Below are 15,538 nucleotides of genomic sequence, written 5' to 3'. Positions count from 1 at the left end.
AAATGAACCTACTATGTTACTCTGAGAGTGTCTTTCTAACCCCCTTTGCATTTGCAGAGGGGGAAAAACGACCATAGATGTGAGGGCACAGAACAGTGACTTTGGCATGAGGATTCACTTAGAATCCCAGAGCCCTAAGAATTGGAATCCTGACTCAATTATGTAGCAGTTGTGTAACTCAACTTGGGGCAGTTCTCTGAGCCTTACTTTCTTCATATTGTAAAGAGGAAGGAATAGAGCAGCATGCTCACAGAGAACTGTGAGGACAGGCATAATTGCTAGCACATCATGGCCACTTCTGTTAGGAAATAATATTCAACCATTATTGTAAAGAAGTAAAGATACAGTGGGGAGAAATAAGCTCATGGTCTGAGAGCACCAGGGAAAATGTCACTCTCTCCATCTTCTTACCTTGATGGTCAAAACTCATCACGGGCTCCCTCTGCTGTCCATTCTCTGCATTCATTTTCCTATATAGAAAGTGACACACTCATATTCCTGTTTGGGGCACAGAATGTGCACATGACCTAATTTAATCAGTGGAATCCTGTTTGTTCTTTATCAACATTATCTTTCAAAAACATTCTTTCCAGGCTGGGTAAGGTGGCTCACACCTGTAATCCCAACACTTTCAGGGGCCAAGGTGGGAGGATCACCTGAGATCAGGAATTCGAGACCAGACTGGGAAACATAGTAAGACCTTGTCTCCGCTAAAAAATAAAAAATTATAAAACAGCTGAGTGTGGTGGTATGTGCCTGTCGTCTCAGCTACTCAGGAGGGCTGAGGCAGGAGGATCGTTTGCACCCAGGAGGTTGAGGCTGCGGTGAGCCATGATCACACCGCCTCACTCCAGCCTGGGAAACAGAGCAAGGCTCTGTCTCAAAAAATAAATAAATAAGTAAATAAATAAATAATTTTTAAAAGTAAAAGACAAAAGAGAAAACATTCTTTCCTTTCCATTCTGTTGTTCTTCCCTTAATTTTATCCCTTTGTCTCATCCCTGGGTTGGCCCTCCCAATCACCAAAATCTGTTGCAATATGCCACTCTACATCTGTTTCTTATACTCTCTGAGGTTTTTTGTTTGTTTGTTTTTGAGACGGAGTCTTGCTCTGTTGTCCAGACTGGAGTGCAATGGAGCGGTATCGGCTCACTGCAAACTCCGCCTCCCGGGTTCAAGCGATTCTCCTGCCTCAGCTTCCTGAGTAGCTGGGATTACAAGCACGCACCACCACGCCCAGCTAATTTTTGTATTTTTAGTAGAGACAGGGTTTCACCATGTTGATCAGGCTGGTGTCGAACTCTTGACCTTGTGATCCCCCTGCCTCGGCCTCCCAAATTGCTGGGATTACAGGCATGAGCCACCGCACCTGTCCTCTCTGAGGTTTAAGCTAGTAAATGGCAGAGCTGAAGTTGGATAATGTAACTTCTAGGTCCAAAGCTCATCCTTTTCCCACATTATTATCCCTCTCTGAAGTGTATAATCTAGACATGACATTTAACTTATCTAAGCTTCTTTTCCTCATCTGTAAAACAGGGGAAACAATCATATTAATCCATGAGTTTGAGGAAAACTCAAACTAGACATGACATATAACTTATCTAAGCTTCTTTTCCTCATCTGTAAAATGGGGGAAACAATCATATTAATCCATGAGTTTGAGGAAAACAAAAGGGGAGACAGTGCAGGGGGAGACACACTTGCCAACAGAAACAGTACAATAAATACTAGCTACAGTATTCAGGCATGGTTTGTTCAAGTAACTCAAAGAAGTTCAGTACTGCTGGTGCTTAGAGCGGAAACAGGACGTGACAACAGATGCAGCTGGCAAGGCAAGCAGGGGTCAAGTCATTAAGAGCTTTGTAAAATATGGTCCCACAGTTACCCAGGGCAGAGCTGTCATGAGGATTAAATGAGTTTATATAGTTCAGGTCCTTCGAATGCAGCCTGGCTCACAGCAAGGTGCATGTATTAGGTATTCCTGATAAAACTCTCCCAGTGCTAATCATGACTTACAGACCAAAGAAGAGAAGCATATAAGCAAAACAGCCTTGAGTTGAAAGAATAGTTATTTTGGGGAGGGGTGTGCAAAAGACTTTCAGAAGAACATCAGGAAAGAGAAGAGCCACATCACCCCTATAATATTTTATTCAACCTTAAGAAATTACATCATTTCATGTGTGAAGGTGTGAAGGTGAGGCATGCACCTTAGAGTGCCCACTTGACAGAAAGGAATGCCTCTCCTCCTGTCTCCCCTCCAAGTTATGCTTCCACTGAGCATCCCATTGGCTCTGCCCTGTGGCAGTGCCGTCAGGGTGTCTCCCTCCATCAGTGTAACCTTTTGACCCACTTGCCAGGGTCTGGGCTCTCACTTAGCTTCCCTCATCAGTTCATGTCTTCATTGGTCTACTCAACTACAAAGTCCAGTGTTTATGATGGTGTATTTAATACTGTCCTCCTATACCAGTTTTCCTTTTTAAAGGAAAAAAATTCTTGAAGACCCTGAAAATGAGGCCAGAGATCTAAACACTGTAATTTGAGAAACACCTGATAAAGTCTTAGTCAATGAAATATACTTTAATGATACATTATCACTGAAGTTGTGCTTTTATGTCTGGTAATTTTTAGTATAATCAACAAAATAAAACACTAAATTCAACTTTTCTAATGAGCAGATCATAGGAAATATACCTAAGTTCATCTTCATTATATATTTGTGGGTGGTTTTTCCCAGAAGACCTATACTTATTAACTCCTTTTGGTCCTTTTTTAAAAGCTTGGTCGTATTATGTTAATTTAAAAAGAACTTGGTATTTACTAAACCATAATTTTACACAGGCTCGTATCCATTTTATATATGCTCTCAAGATGGATCTTCCAAACCTTACATTTAATTCTTGTCAGGCTATTTTCCTTCCTCTGGCTATGTTCTATCACCCCCTAGTGTTATATATGATGCTTACAGCCAATACATGTTGACAAATTTCTCTGCTTTGTTGAAGGAATGAGTATCCGCAGATAAGTACTTTCTTGGTTTACAGGTTAGGTTTCCCAAAAATGTATGAAAATGAAGTAAGTTCCAAGGCTAAATAAAGTGCACTATGTAAATCTTCAAAAACTAGAGGACCTATTGACTATACTGTGACACCTAGGTTAGTACGCAAAACAGTGAATATGGTGATATACATGCAACAGTAACTATTGTATTTCCCTCTTGACATTGTTATGAATAGCCAGGCATGGTGGCTCATGCCTGTAATCCCAGCACTTTGGAAGGCTGAGGCAGGAGGATTGCTTAAGCTCAGGAGTTTGAGACCAGCTTGGGAAATATAGTGAGACTTCGTCTCTACTAAAAATAAAAAAATTAGCCAGGCATGGTGGTGCATGCCTGTAGTCCCAGTTACTCAGAAAGCCAAGGCAGGAGGATCACTTGAGACCAGGAGTTTGAGGCTGCAGTAAGCCGTGATCGTGACACTGCACTCCAGCCTAGGCAACAGAGCAAAACCCTGTCTCAAAAACAAAAGAGACATTTTTAGGAATACATCAATGTTTAATGCCAATTCAGGAAACAAAATGGAACAGGCAGGCTTCAGGAACAGAAAACAAATCACAAAGGTGTTGGTTCTTGTACAGTGTGAAAAGTCAATTTTTTAAAAAAAAGATTAGCATTGGACAGGCGTGGTGGCTCATGCCTGTAATACCAGCACTTTGGGAGGCCGAGGTAGATGGATCACTTGAGGTCAGGAGTTCAAGACCAGCCTGACCAACATGATGAAACCTCATCTCTACTAAAAAAAAAAAAAAAAAAAAAAAAAAAAAAAAAAAAATTAGCTGGGTATGGTGGTGCATGCCTGTAATATCCTGTAATTGAGAGGTTGAGACAGGAGAATCACTTGAACCGGGGAGGCAAAGATTATAGCGAGCTGAGATCACGCCATTGCACTCCAGTCTGGGCGACAGAGCAAGACTCCATCTCAAAAAAAAATAAAAAGATGGTTAGCATCTATTACTGCTACCTCTTGAGTACTGAAACATTTCTTAACATTTTAAGTTTTGCTTGATAGAGATTTCTATTATTTAGAAATTAACAAATTCACGTTTTCCAGCTTATGATGATTCCAACTTGCTGGGTCATCTTGTTCATTGCCATTGCTTTTTTTTTTTTTTTCCAGATAGGATCTGGCTCTGTCGCCCAGGCTAGAGTGCAGTGGTGTGATCTCGGCTCAGCTCACTCCAACCTTTGTCTCACGGGCTCAAGCCATCCTCCCACCTCAGCCTCCCAAGTAGCTGGGACCACAGGCGCATGCCAGCACACCTAGTTCATTTTTCTATTTTTTGTACAGACAGGGTTTCGCCATGTTGCCAAGCTCAAGCAATCTGCCCACTTCCGCCTCTCAAAGTGCTGGGATTACAGGTGTGAGCTACCATAGCCGGCTCCTTGATTTTCTCTAGTCAGTGTTTCTCTAAGTTCTTCAATTAATTGTTCAATTTGCACCTCAAGAATATTTTCAGAGCCATTGCCACCTACTTATCTAGTGTTTCATATCTTTACCGACGCCCCAGAATTGCTGAAAAATCATGCACACGTTTTCCATGTTTAACAATATGTATGTCCTTCGTTGTCTCTAGCAATGCTTTTTTGCCTTTAAGTCCACATTGTCAGATATTAACACAGCTTTCATTTCATGGATCATTATTTCTTAAATGCCTGTTATATCTTTTTCCATGCTTTTACTTTCACTCTTTTGGTATCTTCATAACTTTGGTGAGTCTGTTTCCTTATATTTTATTTTTATATCTGATTCCTTGTGCTTTAGGTTTTTCTTTAATCCTTATACTTTGGGTATGTAATCCAATTTGACTGTATCTTTTAATTGACACACTTAGTCTATTTGTATGCAAAGTTATTACTGGCACATTTACATATATATGTATATATGTGTGTATATATACATGTGTACACAGGTATATGTTATATACAATATGTAATATTGTAATACATATGTAATATGTACTATATTATATAATTACAAATGTATAAATGTATTTAGATATAAATATATATAAATGTGCCAATAATATATATATGTGTGTGTGGGTATATATACATGTGTGCACAGGTATGTTTAAATCCACCTTACTAGGTACTACTTGCCTTACAAATTCTTTTTCTCTCTCCTCTGTTTTTCAATTCTATTTCCATTGTATTGTTAGTTATATATTACTTTCTATTCTTTTCATGATTATCAGAGATTGCAACATATACTAACTTTGTAGTTTGACGTCTTCCAGAACAATGCAAGAACCTTCTAATATTTTAACACTATTTACCCTTTCCCAATTTATATGCTGCTGTAATACATTTTCGTATCACTCCCCAAAGTTGTTGCTGCTACTATTCATGTGGTCTAAATTCGCTTGTATTTACTGACAGTTCCCATTTGTTGACTGCCACTCCTTCCTTCAAGTCTCATCCATGGATTATTTGCCTTCTGTGTGATGTGTGGGTGTGCTAGTGATCAATTCTGTCAGTATTTTATTGGTGGTGGTGGCAGAGGAAACTGTCTTTGTTTCACCTTCATATTCTGATGATATAATTGCTGAGTACAGAACATGAAGCACTTTCAAAGTATAACTCTATTGTCTTCTGACTCTATGGTTGTTAAGAAGTTAACTGTTAGTGTTACACCTTTTTTGTTACTAGCTGCTTTTATTATGCTCTTTTTGTCTTTGGTATTCAGTAATACTATGACATTCTTAGGTGTAACTTTTAAATTTTTATTTTGTGTAAGTTTACAGGGATACTTTAATCTGTGGCTTGGTATCTTTCACTGGTTTTTGGGGAAAAAAAGCCATTATCATCTCTCCTTTCTCTGTGGGACTCCAATTATATACTATAACTGAGGCCAGGCATGGTGGCTCACACCAGTAATCCCAGCACTTTGGGAGGCTGAGGAGGATCGCTTTAGGCCAGGAATTTGAAACCAGCCTGGGCAATATAGCAAGAAACCAGCCCAGGCAACATGGCAAGATCCAATCTCTACTACTAATAATAATAATAACAATAAGCCGGGCGTAACACACACCTGTTGGCCTAGCTACTCGGGGGGCTGAGGCCAGAAGACCACTTGAGCCCAGGAGTCCCAGGCTGCAGTGAGCTATGATTGTGTCACTGCACTCTTGCCTGGGCAACAGAAGAGACTGTCTCTAAAAGGAAAAGAACTCTTAACTAGCTCCTATGTCTTGTACACGTATTTGTTCCTTTTTTGGTGCTTCTTTCTGGATATTTTCTTTTGACAGGGCAAGGTATCTGAAGCACAGAGCTGAAATTGGATGGTAAAGGTGATATGAGTATCTGGAGAGACCACCTTTTCCGCCTGCTGGTTCAGCAGTAGAATGAGCTCAAAGTGATAAGAGAACTGACTCAAGATTTCAATTTAAATGGAATCAAGGTTGAATTCCCTGAGAGAAACATTACTTCCTTAGGAACCAGGACCTCCAAAGTCACCAAACTCAAAAGCAGGTCAAAAGCAAGGGAAATAAAAATGCTTTCAGTGGGTTAACTGGCAGAATTTTCAATGTAGTAAGTTCCACCTCCATCACTTGATTTCTTGACCTATCCATTCTGGCTATGGAAGAGATAGCACTACATACTGATAGATTTAAGGTATAAACTACATCTTGTAGGACAGTACCTTAACCTCTATATGGTATGGGATATCACACTGATGGATAAGGCATTCTGCAAGCCCATGAATGGTAATACTGGCAGATATATTGTAGGCAAGAAAGACAACTCCATACCCATAATACATGTCTATCCCTGGGATGACAAACTGCTGCCCTTTGCACAGTGGGAGACATCTAATATACACTTACGGAATAGTGTCACACTAGCTGCTCAGCATAGGCCTCTTTTGTTGCAGTTCTATTCACATATCTATGCTTGAAACATCCTCGTGTTCAACCTTGAAGAAGTATCCGGCCTTCCATTCTTGTTTCTCCCAAATCTCTGGCCAGCTGGTACGAACCCATTAGCCATTTCAAGGTGATGTGAGTATCTGGAGACACCACCCTTTTCTGCCTGCTCATCAATCAATATAAGTCTCTACTTCAGACCATCTCTTCTTGCATGCAAAGGAGATACTATCTTAAGTTCTGCCCACTGGGAGGACTTCCCTTTACCACTGTCCTCCCTCTACCTCTGTCCGCTTGCAGCTGATGCCAGTACAGGATGTAGTTCTATCCATGATGCACTTTTCCCTCTTCCATTAGCTGACATAACAAACTCCCCAAGAAGACAACCGATTACAGGAGAAACAGTGAGGCAGTAAGAGAATACACCTAAATATATTCCATGGGAATCTAAGAGTCCATCGGACTCTAAGCTTCACGCTTAAACAGCATACTTGTATTTTCTGGATATTCTCTGGTTCAATTTTGTATAAACCATTTCCATTTTGGAATGGAATGCTGTTGCACACATCTAATTTTATAATTTTATATATCAGATAACATCAACTTTATAATAAACAGATTCAGTTGCAAAGAAACGTGATGTTCCATGCTCAGGTATTAGTAGCAAACCAGACCTAATTTTTAAATAGATAACAGATGTCAGCAGAAGAGGTCATTAATTTCAAATCCCTAGTGCACTACGATTTTTCTTTTGCGGCATCATAGGACATCTCTGTCTGCCACTAACACCTCGAATCTACTTAGATTTGCTAGGTCATACAGACCAAGTGCCAGAACAACTTGGGACTACAACTTGGATCTGCTGCCAAGTCTGTTCTTTCTCCAGGCTCTACTGAAAATTCTGACAGACTCCACTCAAGTCTTACAGGTTACTCAGTAAATGGGACAGAGAAGCACACTCAATGTGACTTATTTTGCAACCATCCCCCTCAATCCAAAGGGACTCAATAAAGATTATGTCTCTTGGTTGGGAGTAGTCTAAAGTGCAGCAACTTGTCTACCACTTTAGGTAGGAAATCCCCAAGATAACCTAAACACCATATTCATATCACACTGGGTATATCATTCTCAACACTTCCTGATCTCCTTAGGTCCACTTGTTATGTCATCAGTATAATGGATCAGTATCTTCCCTAAGACACCAAAATGATCAAGATCTTTCTGGATTATATTATAATAGTATATGAGGCCGGGCACAGTGGCTCATGCCTGTAATCCCAGCACTTTGGGAGGCTAAGGCAGGCAGATCACCTGAGGTCAGGAGTTTGAGACCAGCCTGGTCCACATGGTGAAACCCTGTCTCTACTAAAAATACAAAAAAATTAGTCGGGCATGGTGGTGCATGCCTGTAATCCTAGCTACTTATGAAGCCGAGGCAAGAGAATTCCTTGAACCCAGGAGGCAGAGGTTGCAGAGCCGAGATCGCACCATTGCACTCCAGCCTGGGCAACAGAGTGAAACTCTGTCTCAAAAACACAAAAAGGAATTAATACTGGGAATTTAAAAAAAAACATTTGTTGGCCAGACGCGGTGGCTCACGCTTGTAATCCCGGCATTTTGGGAGGCCGAGGCGGGCGGATCACGAGGTCAGGAGATCGAGACCACGGTGAAACCCTGTCTCTACTAAAAATACAAAAAAAATTAGCTGGGCGTGGTGGCGGGCGCCTGTAGTCCCAGCTACTCAGGAGGCTGAGGCAGGAGAATGGCGTGAACCCGGGAGACGGAGCTTGCAGTGAGCCGAGATCGTGCCACTGCACTCCAGCCTGGGTGGCAGAGCCAGACTCCGTCTCAAAAAAAAAAACACATTTGTTTACCAATTCATTTAAAAATAACAATAACACCATTACACGTTAACATCAGTAACATATATGAGTTGTATATATGAGTTGATAGACCTGAAGTAAAACAGTGAAAGTATACTGCTGTCCCTGCAAGTGAAGATAAACTAGTTTTGACTACTTTGCAGATAGGGATGAAAGGAAAAAATACATTTGTTAGGTTAATAGCAGCAGTATGTCATGGCCAGGAGATATGTTGATTTCCTCTAATATAGATTTATACCCAGAATCATAGCTGAGGTTAGTTACGATCATAAGATCATTATTCATGAAAATTTCAGGTGTTTGGATAAGCCATTTATATGTGATTCACCCAAGGATTCCTTTTGTTTTACTGTGTGTAGGAGAGGCAACCCTAGAGGTTTGCACTTGATTTTCCAACCCTAATAGACCTCCCTCCATGGGCCATGGGTCAAATAAAGGAGTTTCACCATTCTGGAAATAGGGTAAAAAACAAAGGATGGAGCCACCATTCCACATTACCCACTGTGAGATATTCAATCCAAGACATCATCTACCATCTGACCTCCAAAAGCTCCTACTCTGACCACAGTGAGTGGCCTCAGGTTCTCATAGGGAAGAGTTGGGGGGACTTTGCCCTCCAACTTGTATACCTGTGGCTCTGTTGTAGTGTTCTTCCCTGAGTTGAGGGACAAAATCCAAGGGGCATTACCTTATAATTAGATGGTTTATAAAAGAGTAAGCAGTATAAATACAACCTAAATGGTAATTCAAGCTTGATGTGAAGAACATTTGCCCTCCTAAAATTATGGATAATCTCTAATTTCCTATTAGAGATTTATCTCTCCTCTGTCATCTGTAGTCTTGGTGGGACTGCCAACTAAGGTGCCAAGGGACAGAAGTATGGCCCCCAACTAGGCCACTGGACTCTTCTGTTCAGGTTTTTGACTCTTGAATAGTGTCAAGACATAAAATAGACCAGAAGCTCAGCTCCCTACTGGGGATTCTTCTTTCACTCCTCCCTTTGATATCTGTGAGAACGTCCTATTTTCTTCCCCTTATAAACCTGATCCTTTAGGTTTTTTTCAATTCTGTGAAGCACTCTATTACCCTCCAATAAATACTTTTTCTGCTTTAGTTACCTGCAGTCAGTCTTTATTGCATGCAACCAAACACTCTGGCTGGGACAGGAATTAGGGCAGTGTCGTGATCCTGGCAGCAGGAGTCATGCACTTTTCCCAAAGCTTAATGCTCTGCCTTAGTTTAACTCAGCTGCTGTGTCATTTGATCCAAATTCTCTAAAGATAATTGATTGGTTCCATTTACTCTATCAGTTGTCCATCCCGGGTCCAATCAACTAAGCATATTGAGAGTGTTCAGTTATGAGAAACAGAGTACCAAAGGCTGTAGATGACAGTAGTTATTTTTATTTTTTTTAAGACAGAGTCTCACTCCGTCGCCCAGGCTGCAGTGCAGTGAAGCGATCTCAGCTCACTGAAACCTCCACCTCCTGAGTTAAAGTGATTCTCCTGCCTCAGCCTCCTGAGTAGCTGGGATTACAGGCGCGTGCCACCATGCCTGGGTAACTATTGTATTTTTTTAGTAGAGACAGGATTTCACCATGTTGCTCAGGCTGGTCACAAACTCCTGATCTCACATGACCTGCCTGCCTCGGCCTCTCAAAGTGCTGGAATTACAGGCATGAGCCACCACACCCGGCTTATTGTATTTTTTTTTTTTAGTGGAGACAGGGTTTCACCATGTTGGTCAGGCTGGTCACAAACTCCTGACCTCAGGTGATCTACCCGCCTGGGCCTCCCAAAGTGCTGGGATTACAGGTGTGAGCCACTGCGCCCAGACATGATTATGATGGAATCTCTAATGCATTCTACATGCCCCTCTTTCCTTATATGCAATTCCAAAGATGCCCCCAAGTATCATATGTGGAACCAAAAAAGCATTCATCCCTTCACTAATCAACCCAAATTCCCAATTGGCTACCATACCAAGATGCGATACCTTTGTAAGCTGCTTCTCAGAGACTGGTAATGACAATCCTCACAATTCTGCAAAATATGGAGAGCTGATTGGCCCAAGGATAGGCAAAACTTTGTGTATCAAAAGGAGTAGGTAATCTGATCATCAGAAAATTATCAAGACTAGCTAACAGAAATAGGAAGTATGATGTTACTAAACACTTACCAGGTAACAGGCAAAAGGAAGAGAGACAGTTTACATTCTTGTGACCATAAAATTGAAATGAGCCAAGACAAAAGTTGGAATATGACACAGATGGCTCAACACACCCCTTTCAGTAGTACCAGCAATTGTGCTTCCTCTGAATGCCTAAGACATTATAATAAAAGTTTTACAAATACTTAAAAATAAGTAGGCTGGGGGCAGTGGCTCATGCCTGTAATCTCAGCACTTTAGGAGGCCAAGGTAGGCGTATCACTTGAGCCCAGGAGTTCAAGACCAGCCTGGGCAACCTGGCAAAACCCCATCTCTATAAAAAATACAAAAAAATTAGCCGGGCACGGTGGCACCTGCCTATAGTCTCAGTTACTCAGGAGGCTGAGGTGGGAGGATCACTTGAGCCTAGAAGGCAGAGGTTGCTGTGAGCCCAGATCATGCCACTGCACTCCAACCTGGGTGAGACCCCATCTAAATTAATCACCAAAAAAGTAAATTGTAATAGGATATGGGGACCACAAAATGGTCAGACCTTTTCAGGACATTTAAAATCTCCTTTCTAGTACCGTCATTTATTAAATCATAAAATAACAGAGGACCCATTTTATCCCAGACCCTATTATGGGGAGTAGATTGCAAAAATGGCCATAATTCTGTATCCACACCCTCTGTAATTTGTAGCTTGTTGCATCAAGAAATAGAGTGTATCTTCGTACTCCTTAAATCTGGATTCGCCTTGAGACTGACTTCTTTGTACTATAATGCAGAACAGGTAATGATGTGTGAGCTTCAATTACCCTGCCACTGCCCTGTGAGCCAACCCAGGCTAGCTGCTGAATGACAGACACATGACCCAGTCACACTTACTGCTCCAATGCCAGCCAACTATCAGCCAAATACATGAGTGAGGCCATGCTAGACCAATCAGTCCCCCACTGACCTAACAGCTGACCACAAATGCAAGAGCAAGCCAAGCCCAGAATGACCCAGATTATCAGAATGACTTTTAAGTAATATTAATGCTTATTGTTTTCAGTTCTTAAGTTCTGAGGTGGTTTGGATTTAGCAGTAGCTAATACAAGACGACATAAAGAAGTAAACCTAGTCCCTACCCACAAGGACTGCACAATGACAACCTATTGAAGTTGATAATCTTCAACAGATCAACCTCTGATCTTAATAGAATGCAGAGCCCTAACAGATGGTAGGCTTGACATTTTTCACGTCTCTCTGGTGCCATCCTCCTCTCTTATCTTGATCTCTGCTCCAGGAGGCTGACCTCTATGTACTATGTGAATGGGTTCTTTTGCCTACTGGTTGCGCTTGGTCACTGGAGAACAGTAGCAGATAAGGAGAATGAGGCTGGGATATTCATCCCCTTGGGTCACTCTCTGCATGGCCATATTTCATTGGTTGAATCACTCTAAGGTCACCCTTTCCACAGGGCTTTCCTTAATTTCCAGTAACTACTCACTCTCCTCCCTTTCAGGCCACTCTACTATCTCCTATTTTTCCAACATCCTGCACACACTTTTGTAAATGTCTTTATAAAAACCTTGTATTTTTGTAATTTGAATGTGTCATCTGTTCCCTGCTAGGACACTGACTGACATATTACCCAACCAGGGAAATAGCTGGGGAGTCTGGGAGGAGTTCAGGTATGCCAAAAATAATACCATAAAGAAACTTTAGTTGTTGATATGGTTTGGATCTGTGTCCTCATTCAAATCTGATGTTCAATTGAAATCTCCAATGTTGGAGGTTGGGCCTGGTGGGACGTAAATGGATCATGGGGACAGTTTCTCATGGTTTAGCACCACCCCACTAGTGCTGTTCTTGTGGGAGTTCTCACAAGATCTGGTTTAGTGTGTAGTACCCCCTCCTACCCACCCCCCCACCCCTACTCTTCTCCTGCTCTAGGCTCCAGCCATGTGGATTACTGCTCTGGCTTTGCCTACCACGGTAAAAGCTCCCTGAGGCCTCCCCAGCCATGCCTCCTGTGTAGTCCGTGGAACTGTAAGCCAATTAAATCTCTTTATAAATTATCCAGTCTCAGGTATTTCTTTATAGCAATTCAAGGATGGACCAATATGGTTGTGTATAAAAGTATTGGCTGGGTGTGGTGGCTCATGCCAGTAATCTCAACATCCTGCGAGGCCACTCACTTTAAGTCAGGAGTTCGAAACCAGCCTGGCCAAGATGGTGAAACCCCGTCTCCATACAAAACTTAGCTGGGGCATGGTGCCACATGCTTGTAATCCCAGCTACTCAGGAGGCTGAGGACGATCACTTGAACCCAGGAGGCAGAGGTTATAACAAGCTGAGATCACACCACTGCACTCCAGCCTGGGCGAGAGCAAGACTCCATCTCAAAAAAAAAAAGTGTTACCCTTTTGCTTGCATGCCCCAAACTCCAGCTTACTCTGGTCTAGTGGGTGTAGATAATAAATCATGTAGCTGTAGATCCATGTGGTTGGTCTCCTACTTTTTTCACTGATTATTGCCTGGAAGGAACCATGAGGCACAGAGGTAGAAACTCGCTCTTCTAATGCTCCTGTAAATGGGCCTAAGATGGAAGTGATGTTAGCATCTTGCTGCTTACAGCATTCTCCCAGTCACTGCAGGTCCCAACCTTCTATATCTGGAAAGACTGGGTGCAGCCAACTCAGTGGGAAAGCAGAACAGAGAAGCTACAGGAACCACCTCTCCGCCACCAGGAATTAAACCTGTCCTCAGTTCTTGTGGTTTCCCTTTTTTCAGAATGGCTTTTTCCATCTCCAGTCAATGCCCTCTAAGCAAATGACACCATCCTTTTCCCATAGTGCTTGGAAAAATCCTTTTATGGTACCTGTGCAAATGCAGCCAACACATCTCATTTTCTCTACAGCCTAAAGTAAGTCAGAGACTAAGTAATCAAAAATTACACTAAAATACTTAAGTGAAGCCCCTGAGAAAATAGGGTATTATTTGATTCTTAGCACAAATGTGCTAGAATTTAACCCATGACAAACAGGCCCATACAACAACTTCCCATAGACAATATAAACAGCAAAGGCAGATCCGATGGAAAAGAGGAAAATAAGCCTTCCTCTTACAAGGAATATCCTAAGATTCCAAAGAGATTTGAACCTCAAAAGTGTTTCATATTCTGGGCACGGTGGCTCATGCCAGTAATCTGAGAATTATGGGAGGCTGTGGCAGGTGGATTGCTTGAGCTCAGGAGTCCTGAGACCAGCATGGGTAACATGGTGAAACCCTGTCTCTATGAAAAATACAAAAGGTAGCCAGGCGAGGTGGTGCACACTTGTAGTCCCAGCTACCGGGGAGGATGAGGTGGGAGGACGGCTTGAGCCTGGGAGGCAGAGGTTGCAGTGAGCTCAGACCACACCACTGCACTCTAGCCTGGGTGACAGAGCCAGACCCTAATTCAAAAAATAAAAATAAAAAATAAAACAAATCAGGTGTGTATGCACACACACACACACACACAAAATGACTTCAAAGTATTTTCAAAGATCTTATTGAAGCTCCTTGGGCCAAAAACAGAGTCTTCCTTGGCCTGAACCCTCTCTCCCTTTCCCTGACATCATAACTAATGCTTTTGCCATAGGCAGTTTCCCTCCTGATTCCTTCTCCTTTGGCCTGATAGCACCCTCTAACACCCACCCACCACCCCATCTTTGAAAAACAGCATTATGTCCAAAGTGTTACTCGTCTTTCCAAGATCTACAGTTCCTGAACCTGTGAGTGTTCTAGATCCAAATTTAACTAATTTGTTCTGTTTGAGAGGAAAACTATTATATCCATCTTACAGATGAAAAGATTAGGCAGCACGGTGGCTCATGCCTGTAATCCCAGCACTTTGGGAGGCCGAAGCAGGTGGATCACCTGAGGCCAGGACTTCAAGACCAGACTGGCCAACATGGTGAAACCCCGTCTCTACTAAAAATTAGCCGGGCGTGGTGGCGTACGCCTGTAATCCCAGCTACTCGGGAGGCTGAGGTTGCAGTGAGCCAAGATCATGGCACTGCACTCCAGCCTGGCAACAGAGCAAGACTGTCTCGGAAAAAAAAAAAAAAAAAAGATTGAATTTCGGGAGAGGATTAAGTAATTCCTCCAAGGTCACACAGCTAGTATAGCAGAACAACCAAGTAACTCCTGCTTGACTCTAGAATCCACATTTTTTTTTTTTTTGGTTGAGACGGAGTCTCGCTCTGTCGCCCAGGCTGGAGTGCAGTCTCGGCTCACGCCATTCTCCTGCCTCAGCCTCCACATTCTTAACCATTATGCTGGAGACAGTTCTTGTCCTTTCCAACTATTGTTTACGTTCCCGAATAAATTTGAGAAATATTTTGCACAGCTCTGGGGTTAAAAAGAAAAATTAGCATTCTGATTGGAATTGGCATGTATATATATACATAATTACTTTAGGGGGAAGTAACACTTTCACCATAGTTTTCTAACTCAGAGTTTATAATTAAGCTTAATTAAGCATACTGTTTCCCCCCTGCTATAGTGGGACTTGAGGATGGTGATCATGTCCTGTCCATACTGCAGGGAGTGGTCAA

General features: G+C 42.1%; 1 protein-coding gene across 14 annotated transcripts in view; it reads right to left on the bottom strand.

Moving 5' to 3' along the window:
• RPL37A (ribosomal protein L37a) overlaps window positions 1-15,538 on the bottom strand; it is a 62,845-nt gene that overhangs the window by 40,155 nt on the left and 7,152 nt on the right. For all 14 annotated transcript variants that reach the window (XM_063645704.1, XM_063645703.1, XM_063645701.1 and 11 more), the window contains exon 4: window positions 412-470. In XM_063645704.1, the coding sequence (XP_063501774.1) occupies window positions 412-470 (59 nt within the window). The remainder of the gene's footprint in view (window positions 1-411; window positions 471-15,538) is intronic.

The sequence above is a fragment of the Symphalangus syndactylus genome, chromosome 8, assembly GCF_028878055.3.
Source record: "Symphalangus syndactylus isolate Jambi chromosome 8, NHGRI_mSymSyn1-v2.1_pri, whole genome shotgun sequence".
Taxonomy (NCBI): domain Eukaryota; kingdom Metazoa; phylum Chordata; class Mammalia; order Primates; family Hylobatidae; genus Symphalangus; species Symphalangus syndactylus.
This window is presented reverse-complemented; position numbering and strand designations above follow the sequence as displayed.